General features: G+C 35.7%; 1 protein-coding gene across 4 annotated transcripts in view; it reads left to right on the plus strand.

Annotated features, from left to right (window-relative positions):
- Dh44 (diuretic hormone 44) overlaps window positions 1-18,136 on the plus strand; it is a 139,398-nt gene that overhangs the window by 104,117 nt on the left and 17,145 nt on the right. For 2 of the 4 annotated variants that reach the window (XM_071709583.1, XM_071709586.1), the window contains one exon: window positions 7,479-7,680. In XM_071709583.1, the coding sequence (XP_071565684.1) occupies window positions 7,537-7,680 (144 nt within the window). In that variant the 5' untranslated portion in view covers window positions 7,479-7,536. Of the gene's footprint in view, window positions 1-64; window positions 533-3,434; window positions 3,637-7,478; window positions 7,681-18,136 lie in introns of those variants that run through there. The other 2 variants (XM_071709587.1, XM_071709585.1) reach the window with 2 other exon arrangements.

An 18,136-nucleotide genomic window follows, 5' to 3' on the forward strand; every position in this document is an offset into this window, starting at 1 on the left:
ATTACGTGATAAGTCTTATTTTTATTATTCGATGTTGTACTATCGGTGTTTCACAGACCAAAAATTAGTTCCCCAGACAACACGTGTGTCCCCCAAAACAAGACGTTTTAAGACTTTACCGAAAGACGTCTTAAAAAGCCTTCAAAACGTCTGAAAGTTATCGACGAAAGTTATTTTATAAGACTTGTTTGAAGCTTGTATGCTATTTACATTACCGACTGTAACATTTATTGATTAAAATTCGTTAGTACACAGTGAAGACTTTCGCCAGGGTGAGGACGCCCATAGGCACTGTTAGCAGTCAAAGGGTTAAAATGTAAAACTTCGAAAATAATTTCGTAGGATTTACGATGATCGAGTTAATCTACGGACACCAAGCGACATTACCTACAACTGTAACGACTGTCACAACCCCCGAAGCCTACCTACACGTACAACGACTACGCGCAAGAATTGAAGAAAAAATTACGTGCTACACAACAAATCGCGGAGAACCATCTAAAATATTAGGTGGACTCACCCAGACCCAGAGGTATGATCTTTGGACGTTGAAGGCAATCTGCAATTAAATGTGGTGCAAACAGAAATTATTAAAAATATTATGTCTAGATATTACGTCATTAAAATTTCCGTGTTAATTTTACGCAAGTATAAGTATTATCTCCAAAATTTTAATACTTACTCCCAAAAATGTATATCTCTACGTCGTCCGCCTTCAGTCTCTGCAGGCGCGCAGTCGGTCCTATTAACTCGTCCAGCACCTCGTTTCCCAGACCCCTGGACGTTGAAGGCAATCTGCAATTAAATGTGGTGCAAACAGAAATTATTAAAAATATTATGTCTAGATATTACGTCATTAAAATTTCCGTGTTAATTTTACGCAAGTATAAGTATTATCTCCAAAATTTCAATACTTACTCCCAATAGTATGAATGCAATAACAATCGGAAAAATTTGAAACTTGGCAATTCTCTTACTATAGTTGTACCTATTTTCTGAAATTTTTTTAGATTATCTACATATTTCAGGTTGCTAGTGGTCGATGAAAATAATTTTTTTTTTTAATTTTTTAAGCAAATAGCAAATGATTTTAGTATGAATGCAATAGCGATCGGAAAAATTTGAAACTTGGAACTTCTCTTACCTATAGTTGTACCTATCTTCTGAAATTTTTATAGATTTTTATCTACATATTTCAGGTTGCTAGTGGTCGATGAAAATAATTTTTTTTTTTAATTTTTTAAGCAAATAGCAAATGATTTTAGTATGAATGCAATAGCGATCGGAAAAATTTGAAACTTGGCAATTCTCTTACCTATATTTGTACCTATCTTCTGAAATTTTTATAGATTTTTATCTACATATTTCAGGTTGCTAGTGGTCGATGAAAATAATTTTTTTTAATTTTTGAAAAATCAAAGGAATCTTGTTTATTTATTTTTTTCTATAATTTCGTTTATATATTTATTTATTTATTCGTAGTCTTAAATAAAAAAATCCAGATTAGGCTTTATTAGTTTTCAAAGGCGAATTTCTATATCCTTCTCAAACAGAGACAGAGACCGCCAGCTGACACCTGGTGTTATATCATCCTGCCGTGGCATTGCCCTCGAAGAAAGAAAAAAAATGGTGCAAGTAGAAACTTGCACATTGCTTCCTCATAGAGGAAGCAGAGATTTCGTCCAATCGTTAGTTAACGTTAGAAATATATAAAGAAATATATATATATATCAAAATCTATGTATATTACGTTTTTCTATAAGTACCCGTATTCAAAAAGGAAATATAATCTGTGAAACAAGCAACTTATTCAGTCATTTTTTTAAATTGACAATCAGAGATATCATTTCTAAATGCTTGTTTCACAAATCAAATCAGTCGAACAAATATGTCGAAAAATTTTTTTAAAAAGAACCCCTTTACCAATTATCGCCAAATTCAATACCAACCTTCCTTAAATGATACTTTATCAATTAAAAAAAAATTCAGCCCGATATCTCAATATTTGCGAAAGTTAAAGCAACCACGGCCATTTCTAAAAAAAATTCAAAATTTTTTTTAAAAAGAACCCCTTTATCGATTATCACCAAATTCAATACCAACCTTCCTTAAATGATATTCTATCGATTAAAAAATACTTGCACACTTAAAAACTATAAGTAAGCAATGTGCAGGTTTCTACTTGCACACTTAAAAACTATGAAAAAGCAATGTGCAAGTTTCTACTGGCACACTTTTTTTTATTGTGATAAGCTTTATTGCGGCTAATATATGTTATACTAATATCTGTTCGCGTATAAAGCTGAATCTAATCAACCAAATCTTAAAGAATTATATATGAAATAGGGGTAGAAAAGACTGAAAAATATAATAAAATTAGAAACAGTCCTATATCTTAAAATTTACGGAAGTTAGAGCTATTACAGGCATTTCTTAAAATTATGAACCTTTGATTGCGTATAAAGCTGGGTCTAATCAACCAAATCTTAAAGAATTATATATGAAATAGGTGTAGAAAAGACTGAAGAATATAATAAAATTAGAAACAGCCCAATATCTTAAAATTTACGAAAGTTAGAGCTATTACAGGCATTTCTTAAAAAATTATGGACCTTTCCTCGCGTATAAAGCTGGGTCTAATCAACCAAATCTTAAAGAATTATATATAAAATAGGGGTAGAAAAGACTGAAGAATATAATAAAATTAGAAATAGATCGATATCTCCAAATTTGCGGAAGTTAGAGCAACCATAGACATTTTTAAAAAAATTCAGAATTTTTTTAAAAAAGAACCCCTTGATTATTAGCAATTTTTATTAATTCTATTATATTCTTCAGTTTTTTCTACCCCTATTTCATATATAATTCGGGCATGTCTTTAATACGCACCTCAATGATGGTATTCTCCACCCGTAACATCTGAAAAAATTAAATGCTGGTTAATTTTTACAAGTTTCCTGCGTAATTATCCGGCATTGGAGAGAGAAGGAGGAATTTTCTCTCTGTGTAGTACCATCGGTTCAATCGCGCGATTCAACATCGCGAATAAGAATTGATTGGTCCGAATCAACCAGTTGTGCATAATTGCATGCTGGTATACACTTTTTCTAAGATCCTTTCAATTTGACCCCTTTCTTTCGGGGCGAAGAAATCGCACGTTTCCTTTCCTCTCTTCTGATGAATAACTGCAGTATTTGAGGAAGTAGACGTTTGATAATTCCGACTGAAAGCTCCTTTGCTGTGAGCAATTAACTTTACTGTTTGCCGTGCGGCGTAATAATAGTACGGAATCAATCCCTTTTTTTTTTATCCTTTTATATTTGACAATAACTTAGAGTTTCTCGACTGTGTAAATTATAAGGCTATGTATATGTATAGAACTTTCAGATTTATTGAATTATACAGTTCAACAAAAAATAACTCATCCTTTTCAGACGCAAGAAGGTAATCATTTCCTGCCGTTCCTTTTGTGCTCAATATCCCGGCCTTCAAAATGCTCCATTACGCCGTGATTCAAAAAATTTGAAGTTAAAGTTGCGAAAAAGAAGCAAAATTAATCTAAATATGAACTACTTGATACGAAACGGAGAATTATCGTGGGAGCCACAATAGTGTTCCAGCAAGTATATACTCCACGTACGTATAATTTTCAAAGGTATAAATAAAAGAAATATTCGTATTTGCCTTTTTTAAAATGTTTCTTTATTTTTATGAAATAATTGTCATTTAATATATATATGTATACATACATCGATATCGCTATCTGTACTTGACGTTCGCGTTAGCCGAACTCGGTACTGAAGAGATAAAAGAGCCGTTTTTTATGTCATTTTTCCGGACGACCCTATTACACGAAGTACGCGCGTCGCTGCGAGAAATACACGATTTCCTCCCACGATTCTTGCGAGATTCAACATTAGCAGACGCTCGCAACTCGTAATTATACAAACGGAGAACACGCTCACGCGTTGTATCTGCGAGCGTGCGTGTGTATTTCGCATTCGTGCACGCGTTTACACGCTTTCGAAGGGCGCCGACCGGGCAATCGCAATTTCTGCCGAATATATTACACGTATGTACGTCGTGGAAGGCGGCCGCGCGCTATTCTCTATCTCGGCAGCGTAGCCGACGGCGTCGTATAAACATTTAGTTTTCACGCTTGAAGAAACAGAATCTAATGTCGTTGTTTAATCGCAGACGTGATTTAACTTTCTACGTTGTCGTCAGCGTCCCGATGCGAATTTGAAGTACACAATCTCCTACACATATATTTTTATGACACATATCCTTTTGCGCTTCATCTCTCTCTTTCGGACAATAATAGACGTTATTTGCGATATATTAAAGATAGCTGGCATTGGATAACCATTTTGGTGCATATAGTCGATCAGACACTATAACTAAATAATTCTAAAATGAATTTAATATTTTACAACAGAAGATTTTAATTAAATGTGAATTAATATATATATTTGTTGTATAAATAACAAAAAAGTGATCATTAATTCGATCACGATTAGAATAAAAAATAGCATACAAAGGGTGGTATATACAACAAAATGATTTATATGACATTTTAATGTCTGAAATAATTTTATGTTTGACGCACAATGAATAGAAATAATGATATATAGTAAGAGTGATTAATTATAAATAAATTACAGGAAATTCTGGAACATAATAAATTAGAAATAATTGAAATTGTTATATAAAATGTATATTTAATATAAAAAATATATATATGCTATTTTATTATTTCTATGCCTCTCATTGTGCCTGCATTTAAAAAAAAAGACATAAATTATTTCTAACAATCAAATGTCTTTAAAATTTAAATTATATAAAAGTATAAAATATTTTATACTTTTATTACATTCAAATGTTAAATTTAAATTATACTTTTGTATGATTAAAATAAAATATTACAATATAAATTATCAAATTATTAAATTATTCGCATTGATCAAAGATGCCTCTTTGCACGAGAAAAACCTTCGACATTGTGTATATGTATGTGCAGATTAGATTGAAATTTGAATCGTAGGAGATATTCCGTCGAGGAAATGCAATATTTCACTGCAATTTATATTTCCACTCTATTTGAACTCTTAAATTCGATAAAGGCACTTCATGCTGACTCGGAAGGAGCTCGAAACATCGCGATATTTTAAAGCGACGACGCTTTCAGCGAGAAATTCGGCGGAAGGCCAGTTGGTATGGCATAGAAGTGTGGTTGAGATAATTAGTTCAAACGCGGACGCAGTATTTCTCGTCGACGATTTGAGCCTATCGATCGGATTGATTCCTCCGTGCTTCGTTTCCGTTATGCATTTACCGAATTCGTTTCTGCTTCAAATCGAATACCATGAATATCCGAGTGCATGGCTCTTTAAACGTGTCGAAATGCTGCCGAAGTCTTTTCGTGCATAAATGTTGCTGCAATATTTGCAAAGTTACATTAACGCATCGTCAATCATGAGATGTATCCCGGCGCAAAATTTATATTCGTGAAAAAACCGAGACATAAAAGCGAAATTTACATTTTTTAATAACAATTTACTGATATTTTTAACAATTTAACAAGACATTCACGACGAAGAGTAATTTAGACAGGCATATAAGTAGTGTCTATAACGAAAAACGCTATGATTACCCGTGCGACTATTGTGTCGCAAAATTCACACGAAGTGATTCTAAGCAACGCCATACGGAGAGATGTCCATATCGAAGGTAATTATGCACGTTATTTATTATAAAGTTATTAACAAATGTAACTGAAAAATATAACAGTTTGTGTCAGTGCTAAGGTGACCTCCTCCATGTACACAATTACCTAAAATTGTTTTAAACATATTATTATCGAAATAACTTAACAGATTAATAAGATCAGCAAACACGATTTTGCTATCTATTTAGTCTTTCAAATTCAACGATAGTTTGAAAATTCTGCTCTGATGTTCATAATTTTAAATTCAAGGCACAAAAAATATCTCGTTGTCAGTTAAATTTTATCCAGGGGATACGTTACGATAAAGCATTTACAACTACAGGCACATCGTGTGTAAGCCACTTCTCGTTCGCGTACGCGGCAGCACTTTTTTTCATTTGTAATCCGATAAAAGGAAACTCGCGCGCAGTCTCACCGCGAAATCGAATGAAACGGATGATCAATCTCCTTTGTCCGTTGCGATCACCAATGCAACAGCAAGGATGCGTATAAAGCGTCGACAAGCGCGCGCACACAGTCGCCGTATGATACGCACACCTTGAATGGATCACACATGCACGTGAGTTAATTAATTCCGCTTTTAATCTGACGCTCGCCTTGTACATAGCAGGTCGCTAAACGTCGAGCGCAGTTTTTTTACGCTCTTTTTGTCTCGCATACAAACGCGCCGGACACGCACGTGCGCGGTAACATGTCACACGTTCGATTGGAATGCGCTACCTGTTTCCGAGTTGTCTTGACAAAACGACGGTTGGAATAGCGATCATGAGACTTTCAATAAGTTCTTTGATGAATTTATTGTTTTATATTTTCTTATATTTTTCCCTTCATACTGAGATAGTTTTGCCAATTGCATTGTTATAGTATATATTATCAATTAACATTAAAATAATATTCTGTTAAAAAGAAATTTTCTATTACAATATAGCGGTTTTTTATCTCTTCGTTATTCGTCTAAGTGAGAGTGAATTTCTTTATCTTGATCATGTGCTTTAAGCTTCTCGGATGGTATCTTTTTTAACGTAATCTATATAGACACAGTTCTCATGTTCTGTGGATTTTCATAATTAAATTGAGTAATTTTTTATTTTCTTCTTAGATTCTTTGCCTTTTTTTTAGCTCATTATCATTTTTCTAAATCTAAATACATAAGCACACAGACATTTGTTTTGTATTTTTAGAACAAATATTGCAGTTTTAAAAAGTAAATTTATATGCTAATTTGAAAAATACCATTGTACGCCTACGTCTCGTTTATTGTGTATTAATATGGGTAATTTAAAAAAATTTTAAAGATAATGTAATAAACAAGAGATATTTTAAGAATCTAAATTTTAAAATTAATCAAAAATAGTTATTACATTATAAAAATGCGTTGTCGTTTTACATCTCAATACGAGTACTGGTATTTAAATCATTCTTATAATTCCGGCGAATTTTACGAGGCACGGTGAGATGTCGGTTTAGTCGACTGGTTACTCCACTGCGAGAATTAGGTAACTTTCGCAGATGAGACGTTCACAATAAGATGACAATTCACCCACTTCTACGCCATATATATCTGGCTCTTTTATAAGCTCCTAAGTTCATACAAATTATTCATTTTTTTTTACATAAAATAAAGAGAAGTAATATTTAAAGTTACATTAATTTTGTTTTAACCCTTCTGTAAATGAATACTCGGGTAGCCGAAGCGACTTAAATATTAAATATTTTTATGTTAATTCGCGAATTGTTTTGTGTCCTTCAGATCTCAAGACTTGGTGTCGGTGTCAAAGGATCGAGAGCTCTAAGAGGAGGTCCAGACGATGGAAGTGCTAATGGCAGAAGTGATGTTGGGCAGGACGACGAGCACAACGATAAAGTTGTGCTTCAATGACGCGGCTGTTTTAATTACTTTAGGATGGAATTTCACGAGTAGCGGTTTCGACGATATATTCGGCGGCATGGCGGTAAGTGAACCATTGGATTATCGTCGGCATTCATTGAATTAACGGTCAATTAACGTTTACAAATTGCACGCTGAATTAAGATTCTTCCCTCGTCTCTTTGTTTACCTTATGCGCACATATATTATATTCAAAATCTAATTCTCGTTGATCAGTCTAGTAATGTTTTCTCTTTAACAAGACCTTTCGCATATTTAATTTTTATGTAGCAATAAATCTTTTTACGTTTTATCATTTAAAATGCTTGTTTAAGATTTTATCGCATTTATTTATATTTATAAATAAAAAGCTGTAAAAGCTATACGTGCGCGTGATTTAACTTTTCCATAATTTATCATGTAGGGATCTAAAATTTTTGCATATTTTAATTAATCATTTATCGTAACAAACTGTGCTGTGTTTTCGCGAATTGAAATACGAATTTCAACTTTGATCGTATATTTCAAAAATGTGCACGGTATTGTTCAGAATTTATCGTTATCATGTATAACATTGTCATAAACTTCTATTTTTCTTTTTATTTATCTGCAAAGGAAATATTTACCTCTTAGATGTATTTTTTATTTATCCAAAAGGGAATACGACTTCCCAAACGTAATATTTTTAAACATATCTTTAAATACCGTTAGAGTATATTGAATATTTTATACAAATTGCCAGATTTGTGCGTTATTGCGCACGAGACACACGCACGCTTCTCGAATATATTTACGTGTGATGGAAAATGTTATAGGTAATAAAATCTACGGCAACAAGCAGGATGTTCCATTACCATATTCAGAATATAATTATGACTGGAACGAATCCTCGCATAATTCCGGTTAACTTCATTATCGAAAGTTTCGCGCTTGTGCAGATGTTACATTTTCATAATTATAACCACTAGCAGCCGTTTATATAGATAATATCACAATGCATATCGTGATATAAATATTAATCAATATTTTTTATGTTATCTGTGGATTTGTGGCGATTGAAAGAGTACCATTCACCGAATCGTGTTTTTTTTGCGGCAAAGACGATAAAAAGTACTTCTCGTGAATTTAAGTAATTCGCAATGTGTGTACTTTACAATCTTTACATTCTTGTCAATAATTAACGTCTCAATCTGTTTCTTTATACAGAGATTGCTCCTGTATATAGGGATTACTTACTCTGCTTACTCTGAAGTAAGAAACATTTTTTTTTTAACAATAGGTTATTATACGCCGCGGCTATTTTCTCGGATATTGTTAGTGAATGGCAAATAAAAGTAACCGGAGAAGAAAGAGATGTACCTTTTCACATTCTTCATCTCGTTTGGCAATTTCTTTCCACATTATTGATGGGAGCTTTCCAGCAAGCGACACAAGTCGACACAAATGTAGCTCTATTTTCCTTTTTTGGCAATGAGTAACAAAGATAAAACGATACTTGTGTCGACTTGTGTCGCTTGCTGGAAAGCTTCCAATATACGTCTTCCATACTTGTGCAGGTAGCAACAAGCAATTAACAAGCTTAATCTGATATTCCATTTCCATTTCAAGCGGTGTCTATTTCTGAAAAGAAACAAGCAGCTTACGTATAATTTAGCTTGCTTAAATGCCCAAGTAAATGAGGTAATAAATAAATAATGAACAAGTGTAGGAAAACTATATAAGTGCAATTAATTAATATAACGTAATATTGAAATAAATTATATGCGAGAGCTCTCCTTTGTTAAATAATACAGATTTGGGATAGGATATGCAATAAATTGGTGCATTAATAAATTATCGTATAATAATTATGTTCTATGATTTCCCTATAGATTATTTGAATAATTAAAAGTTTGAATAGTTAAAACAGCACATGACTTGCGCTGTTTATTAACTCGAGTAGACTTGATTAGTTTTTTAAATTATTCCCTCATATATTGGTGCTTTTTAACTAATGCTTTTCCTATAAGAGAGAGAAATAAAAAAACTGCTATGTATGTTAAAATATGCATATGTGTTTAATCATTATTTTTATTAATACGTAATTTTTTACATATTAATAACATGTAAATTAATACTTTGTGTACAATAAATAACAATTTCCTTCCAATAAAACACGTATAACATTTTCGAGACTAATAACATACAATTAAAAAAAAACATCTCTCTCAGAGCAAAGCAATAACTACGATATAACAAGGATAAAAGGTTCTATGCTATTTAAAGGACATTTCTTTCAGTCCCTAGTAGTTTTGCGGGAGAATCGAGTGACAGGGGCGTAGGGTGTTTGGAAACGAACGATGCATCGATAAACGACATCCGCTTTACGGGCTCTTTTCCCCATATGGAGAACAAGGGAGGCGCGAATGCGGGGGCGGCAGTTCCACCATACGGGAGTGGAAGATGTAACGGCAAATCAGTTGATAGGGCCAAGAGTCTCTGGGCAGGCAGGAGGCAGGAAGGTCGCGCCGAGTCGAGTGGAGACGGTTCGAGTCGGGTCGGCCGGCACCGACCGGCTATAAAAGCCCTCTCGCACCGTGGCGTCGACGTCACACGTCGTTAGCACTCTGGACCGTGAGGAACTCCCGTTCGCGCGCGTGCCACCTGTTAAAAGCCGCCCCCGGGTCCAGGTACACTCGTCATCCACGCCGGCCACCGCTACCTCGGACTTAAACTCCCTCCCGGTCAGTTCGACTCGAACGGTCCGCCCCACACATCGACGACTCGCACGGAGCCGGAAGTCTCGTCGGCGAGAGATTGCCCTCTTCGCGCCCTCCGCGTCTCTCCCAAGAGGAGGGGAAACTTGGCGCTCTTCGCGCGCGCCTTTCGTTCTTCTCTCGGCAGATAGTTGCGGCAAGGGTATCAGCTCCGCTTTCTCGAGGGATTTCACCGGGGCCCGGGATCTCCCACGGAAGCTCTGTGAATTCAACAAGTAAGTGTGGTCTCGAGATATTTCCCGAGACTTTTGATATCGAAGATCCGAGATTGCGCGCTTTCAGGAAATCCGGTATCCGGCCGAACTTTTTCCTCGTTTACCTATTCAGCTTTGACACGCTTCTTCACTTTCGGCGTGTGTGTTGCGACATCCGTCTCCGGTATTACGACAATCGGCATTCTGCCGATTCACGGCCGCGAGGAGCGATCTCGCGTGACGAGCGATAGCGGAAATTACGCGAGACGTTTGACGTTCTTATCTTCGCAGATAAGCAACTCGTGATGATATTAAAGAAGTTTATTGCAAATTGGCGCATTCGGAAACTGTTTTGACAGTCAGTCATCTCGTTAGTCAGAGACACGTCCGTTATCTCGCATGGTGATTTACGATTTAACGGAAGTGCTGTTGAATTGATGTAAATTGATGTAATATAGAGCTTCATCGTTATCTTTCTATTAAATTCTGCACTGAACAAAACATAGAACATTTGGAGTGATTAAAAAAATACGTTTTCCAATTAAAAGGGGGCAACAATTTCGCCGTGATATTGTTTTGTGCTTCATTTAACGGACACGATCAATCTTCGCCTGTAACAAAATATATATGTATTTACACTTGTATCACTTGGCGCGCGTCACGATCGATCGGCCGGTCCTGTTACCGAGCGGCATAAATAATAAAATTTATTTGTGCCGATCGATAGCGATAATCCGATAAATCGCGTCACCGCTTATTGTGCAAATTCAACCTTTACACTTTACCGATATGTTAACGCCGCGAGTCAGAAATATTTAGACGACAATTCACGCGTCACTCCCGCACGCGCGCTTTAATCCTCTGTGGCTTATGCGAAAATCGAGAAAACATAATCCGGGAAAACGGAAACGAATGTATAGAACAGTCCTCGCGCGCTGTTATATTCACCGTCGTCGCTCGCCATCGCGCTGTCACAGGCTGATTCATTTTAATTACACTTTCCACATAGTTTTACGGAAAGCGGCACACAGTTTAACGCGAGCACACACGTGCGAGTATTGTACATACACACGATTATTAATACTAAAAATACACGGTTTCGCGAAGGGCAAAGGGAGCGCTTATAACTAATTAATAACGGCGCAGTAAATGATATTACCAATTAATACGACATTTAATTGCGCTATAAGAACGCTTTTGCACGATGATCCGTGAACGCAAAGCGCGATTCAGTGTCTATCGGATTAAATATCGAATCTCGGGGAAGTGGAGCAGATAAATTCGTTTTCATCTCTGCTAACCTTTCCCCTTTCTTGAAACAATTAATTTTGTTTATTTATTTCGATATGTAATTCCGCATTTCTTTCCTCTTTTCATTGATGTTGTTTGCTGCTTAGTTGCAAAATTAATAGTGTCAGTTACTTATCAAAGACCCTCTGAATAGTTTATATAAGTCCCCTGATATATTTTCCAAAGCTTTTATATCTCTTTCAGAGAAAACTGTTGTTTCTTGCGTACCCGAGCAAGAGAAGTGTTCCTTCAATATTTTCTCATGCCAATTAACACATTTTCAGGTAATAACCACTTAAAGATAATAAGATGTTGTAAAATCTCATTCAGTGGCATCATTAAATATCAAAGTCTTATTTTTTATAGATAGATAGGAGGGAGATACGTAATATATAATAATCACACATAATAATAAATTATGAACAAATATATTATTCTATCTATACTAGTGTATTAGTAGTAATAACTATTAATTACGTATAAACACATTACGATTATTAATAACAATATTATTTATTCGTTCGAATCTTATGCGATGCTAAATTGCAATTAGGGGATTATATTCGCAGGCTAAATTCAACAGCTGGCTCGAGGTCGATGAATCATTATCACGCTCTCACAGGTTGAACCGTAATTGTTTGATAAGCGAGATTAAACAGGTCTCTGCAATGCTGTGAGGTAAACGCGGTGATGAAACAGTCGTTTACTACTATAGTTAGTTCTTTTTCGTGATTGGACATAGATCCAAAGGGGGAGCAAGCCGATGGATACGATGTCCTACGGAATACATCGAGTATATTGGTTCCTTCGATATTGCTCCGCGATTTATCCCGGTTTCTGGGGTTTTATATGTCTCGCTTCGTTCCGCCATCGCCTCACGGCTGCCGCCTCGTTATTAGCTATCTCTCATTCGTGCCTTTCGATCCGGGATTCAGTCCGTGTTCATACAAATTTCAATCTGCCTAGAAGGCTCCGCGAATTGATGTATCCAAAATCCGCGTCCGTTCATTCGACGTTATACAGTGCGCGATAAATCGCTCACTGAACGTGCAAATGAAGATTTATCTTTATTTGTTTTGCACTATAAGCGATCCCGTTTATTGCACAGAATTGAGCAATCTTTTGAACTTGGCCGATACTTTTAAATGCGAAGTTGATAAAATATCTGTCGCGAACAAGTCGCGTTTCGCAACAATCAGATTCAAGTTATTACAAATATGCGCGTTACAAATTGAAGCGGGAAATAAAATTATTTATGACAATAATTGATTTTTAATTGCACGCAAAAAGAGCGAAAGTTATTTTGCGGAGGCAGAAGTCTGCTCGCTACAAATATATATAAGTTTCTTTTCCATTGGATAACAAGAAGCCGAAGGAAAATTTGAGATTTACAAGAATCGCGCTTATGCTTTCTTTATTGTCCGAACTTTTTAACAGTTTAACGATATCGGTAAACTGAGAAAGTTCTCACCCCCCGTAAAATTTGCGACTCTGGGTATTGCGGGCTTTGTGTAACCTTTCTCAATGTGGCAAAATTACAGGATTAGCGGACGATGTTTAGTCTGTAAGTTAAATGAAGACAAACTTGGGCTTATTAAAGAATTACCGTACGAAACTTCTTGCTTATAATTAATAACAATTTACTTAATACAGCAAATAGCCCTTTGGGCACAATATACTCAATTTATTTCTATGCATTAATCAGTTATTATTATTCCTTGAAATTTCTAGTTATTTATAATTTATTTTTTAATTCTATATTTGTTTTTTTACTATGTAATGATATAATATTTTTTTCTCCAAAAATAGAAGCAGAGTATCATGATCTTACTGATCATATATTAATCCGTCTCTTTTATTATATTAAACATAGATATACGTAATTAATATGATTATAAGATACAAATAATATATCGCAATTTTATTAGAATTTGTTGAGAATCTAGAAAAACTTTTTTTAGTTATTGAAACTCATTAAACACTCGATACAAGTGATTATCATAATTATCACGTTTCATTGGTACTTCCTAAATTTATCTCGCAACTTGCGGTAATCAAATATCACCGATTTTTCGGATAATTATCTCCAAATAATCCTCTATATCCAAATAATCCACTTTAATCGAATTTCTTTTGGATCCTAATCAGTACCTATGGAGGTACCTATGGAGGACAATCTGGTGGGACGCTCTCGTTGAAAGTTTCGAGCGCGTTAAACGATCGATCTTCTATTCGACATATACGAATGAGATAGGCAGCCTCGCGCGAGCCTCTCGAGTAATCATACGTGGAACACCGCGATTGTTCCGCGTCAACAACGTGCTCGGCTTTGACAGGTCTCGGTATATCATTCTCGCCCCCGTCTTGACCCGTTCACCAGATATTTTTCACCGATTTTCTGCAAAGCCCGTTATTGGAGTCAGCTATTATTGGCGTCTTTTATTTCTCCGAAACACTATTTTAAGTCGCGCGTAAAATGTTAAAAGTTTCATTTTTCTATAGAACGCTGTCGTAAAATAATTGGTTATTACATATCACATTAAAGTCATTTGATATTATTTTATAAAATTTTTGTGAAACTGTATTTTAGTCTTTTTTTAACGGAAGAGAATAATAATATCCGTGTGTATATAAAAGTTTTATACTTAAAAGAAATCGTACCGATAAAAAACAAATTTTAATTTACAGAATGTTAACCTATGAAAATGTTTTTATTTCTTACATAAAAAGATGGTTTTTTAATTTGAAACGTGAAATTTGTAATTAATCTTTCGCTTATTTACAGATTTTTTGTTCTTATAGAAAATATCTCAGAAAATTGATGTAAAACATTTTATGTATGCAACGGCCCGATTTTCTACGCACTTAGAATCTAATTTTGCTTTTTGTAGGTGAAACCCAGATGATCTAATAATTCTGATTAGGGAATAAAGCTTTGATATGAATTCCCGCCGATGATATTGCATCAAACTGATCACGCAGCAAAACTCAAAAACAAACTCAGAGTTTCTGTTCGAGGTATGACGCTCTCGTCGCCCTACATCCGCGAGAGTATCTCATGAATGCGAAGATTAGTTTGCTATCCTCTATCGTGACGTACGTCTATATGACGATTCTATTTGTAATTCCAACGTTACCTTTCACGTAATTTTTTTTCTTCCTGTTACCGCCCGCGCGTTTCCGCTGATCTTTCATAGAACGTTACATTGAATCTGCTGCAATTTGCAGTATATTCGCAATTGGCGGTAAAGTGTCGCTGAAATTAAATATTCCTATAATATAATATTGAAGTAAAAAAGACGTGTACTTTTGCCTCAACAAAGGGTAGCCGTTATTTTACACGAGAAAATTGAAAAGAGCGTAAAATTAAAACAAAACTTTAATTGAATAAATGTGAAAAGATTTATTATGTCGTTGCGCATACAAAAACGGCTGATTTTAACTTCAAATCTAAAGTTTTATTATTTAATTGGAAGGTTGAACGAATTATAATCATAATTTCATAAATAAATAGTTATTTTCTGTGACGTATCTTGCAAGGAAATATTTTTTATTGTTTTATAATACAGTATCTAAATTAAAAGAAGCACCTCTACATTTCTTTCAAAAGAAAGATAATTATGTGAGGAAGGCATCTCTGAAGTTTGAACGTCGTTTTCCATCAGATGGAAATACAAGAGACTCGGAGAATCGCATTAGGATTAATTAATACGGAACGATTAACCGCTTTATAATATAAACCTATAAATCCATACCGAATATGCATGCGTGAGTCCAGGGGGGAGAATATAATCGAATCGCCGCGGCTTATTATGGCTAATAACCGCACAGATTATCCGCGATGCAATCGGCTAAACTGATTTTCTAGGTGCATTACGATGAACCTGCAGCAAATACGGTTCACGTAATCGGCGGGCGTATACGTTCTGCGTGCAGGGAAGGATGAATGTAATCGGAATTATCAATGACGTGCATAACGTGACGTGTGAAATGCTGGCGGTTTTCCGATAAGACAAAGGGAATCTTTCGCGAGATACGAAAGGCGCGATCGATCGAACGTTCGTTTACCTTTTCTACCTATTTATCTAGGCTTAATCGCGTAATGTTCATTTACCTTTTCCACCTATTTATCTAGGCTTAATCGCGTAATGTTAAAGTCCGTGCCACGATATCGTTAGAAAAGCGTTGACCTAATTTTCGCCGATGAATCCACATGTCTAATCGTCCGTAAACAAAACTGCAGATTTGTATAGTCTCAGTTCTATGCTATCGTCGCTGTCAAGCTCCGAAAAATGGGAAGGCATTTCTCTTTCCTTTTCGAGACAAAGCCACCGAAGTACTTTTTTCGCGGAAAGGCGATTTGTAAAACTTCATATATAGGTATCGATATGAAGAAATCCTATTATCGGATTTCTTTTCCCCCTGAAAATGTATCGTGTTGATAGATTTTCGTGTTACGCGCGTGTCGTGTTACATAAATTGATAACGGAACAGGAAGAGCGGAATAACCGATACTGTTAGCTGAAGATAGAAGCGAAACTATTTTTATTTACCCGAAAGAACGAGAAGCACGCGCTATATCGCAATCTTTTGCTTTTATCGTGATACATTCGCTTTGCATTTCAGAACATTCGTATTTTTGCGCAACACTCTTCAAAATCTTTTATTTGTACAATCAAATTTATTTAGCAGCTTTGTTTTAATTTCCACAAGCGTATACGCAATATCCGCTCTAATATCTGTATCGAGATTTTTCAATGCGTGCGCCTTGTGTAAATAAGGGTAAAAGGGCGCCACGTTCCATTTCACACAGAGAGCCGGAGCTTTCGACGCTGTTCGCAATTGGCGGTTCGTTATCTCGGCAAAAATGTCGCGTTCGCCGAGAGGACGATTTTTGCACGGCCCGTCCGCGGAGAGGCCCCGATCTCATCTGTCTCGCCGATATGTAATTAGAACGGCGTACAATGGGTACCACGTGCCATTTATCGCGAATACGAATCGTAGCGCGGCCGGCGTGCCGGGGGGGACCGATACGGCGGACGCGTAGCGTCAGCGGAGGACAGAAAAAGAATCGGCGGCGACGATAAACGATAAAAGTGTGTAAAATTAGAAGCAATTACACCCGAAGGCTGTCGCCGCGGGTAAAGCCGGCGCTTCGCCGCAGGCTTTATCTGCATAACCGGCGCCGAAGAGCTGAAATCGCGCTATCTTTAACGTTTTATGCCGCGCCACGACTGTCGCGCGATGGTCACTCCTCTCTGCTTGTAAACTTTTCGCAGTCGCAGTCATCGACGGTAATGACAAGTTCAATACCGGCTCGCACTGGAAACACCATTGGCGAAAGTGTGTAAGGTACGATCGTGTAGCATTAGATTGACTCGTTTGCGCCTTAGTAGCGAATAGTATATGCATTTCTTGAAAGAAAACGAGATACTTACATCCCGATCGAAAGACATTTGTTGATGGCAATTGCATAGCAAATTGCACAGCAATTGGATAATACTGCGCGAGAAAAAGTGGCAATGGTTTTTCTCAAATATATCATATTTAATACTAGAGTAACAAGGCTCACTTGAATAAATCAACAATAAATCATATTTATTTTTATTTTATTAAAATTGAAATTTAATAAAATGAAGATTGCCAATATTGAATACGACAAATTGCTATTGCAGTCCTTTTTCATTTTTTATTAAATTAATTTTTCTTTTTTTTTCAAAATATAAATATTATATACATATGTAAGTGATGTAACGCACTTTTTGTTTAGCATCAATCCGACTTTCGAAATGTTTTTGCAAAGCTTGCGTAGTGTTTATACCAATCAGCGAGATGGATAAGCGACGTGACGACAGTTTTAATTAGATTTACTCATTTAAGCGCTGGCTTATCTTTTCGCTGGCGCCGTCGTTGAATCGTCATTATTCCAAAATGATTGAGTTAGTTACGTCAATTAGATAATGATCTGAGAGCAACGTATCGTCCACTGAACGCTAGTTAATGACCACTCTAATAATAGTGCAACACACGTGCCCAAGATGCCTTTGAGTTAGCATCGACATTAACCAGAATTTCACTTCCCATTCCGACGCGAGCATTCTCGTTGAGAAATTCTGACCATTTTGGGTTTTATATTTTGGGTTAAGGTCTGGCCTTAACAAATCGTAACATTCTTTCTCAACCGTAATTAATTTGACATTTAAATATATGTAAACTCCGATCTCCGGCTGCAAACTTTTCTGGATTTTATTCATTTAATTATATTCGTTTCATAAATTTTTCTTACGAAATTATTAATTTA

The sequence above is a fragment of the Temnothorax nylanderi genome, unplaced genomic scaffold (genome assembly GCF_030848795.1).
Source record: "Temnothorax nylanderi isolate EJ_2023f unplaced genomic scaffold, tnyl_v1.0 TNYL_tig0080_pilon, whole genome shotgun sequence".
In the NCBI taxonomy this organism is placed as follows: domain Eukaryota; kingdom Metazoa; phylum Arthropoda; class Insecta; order Hymenoptera; family Formicidae; genus Temnothorax; species Temnothorax nylanderi.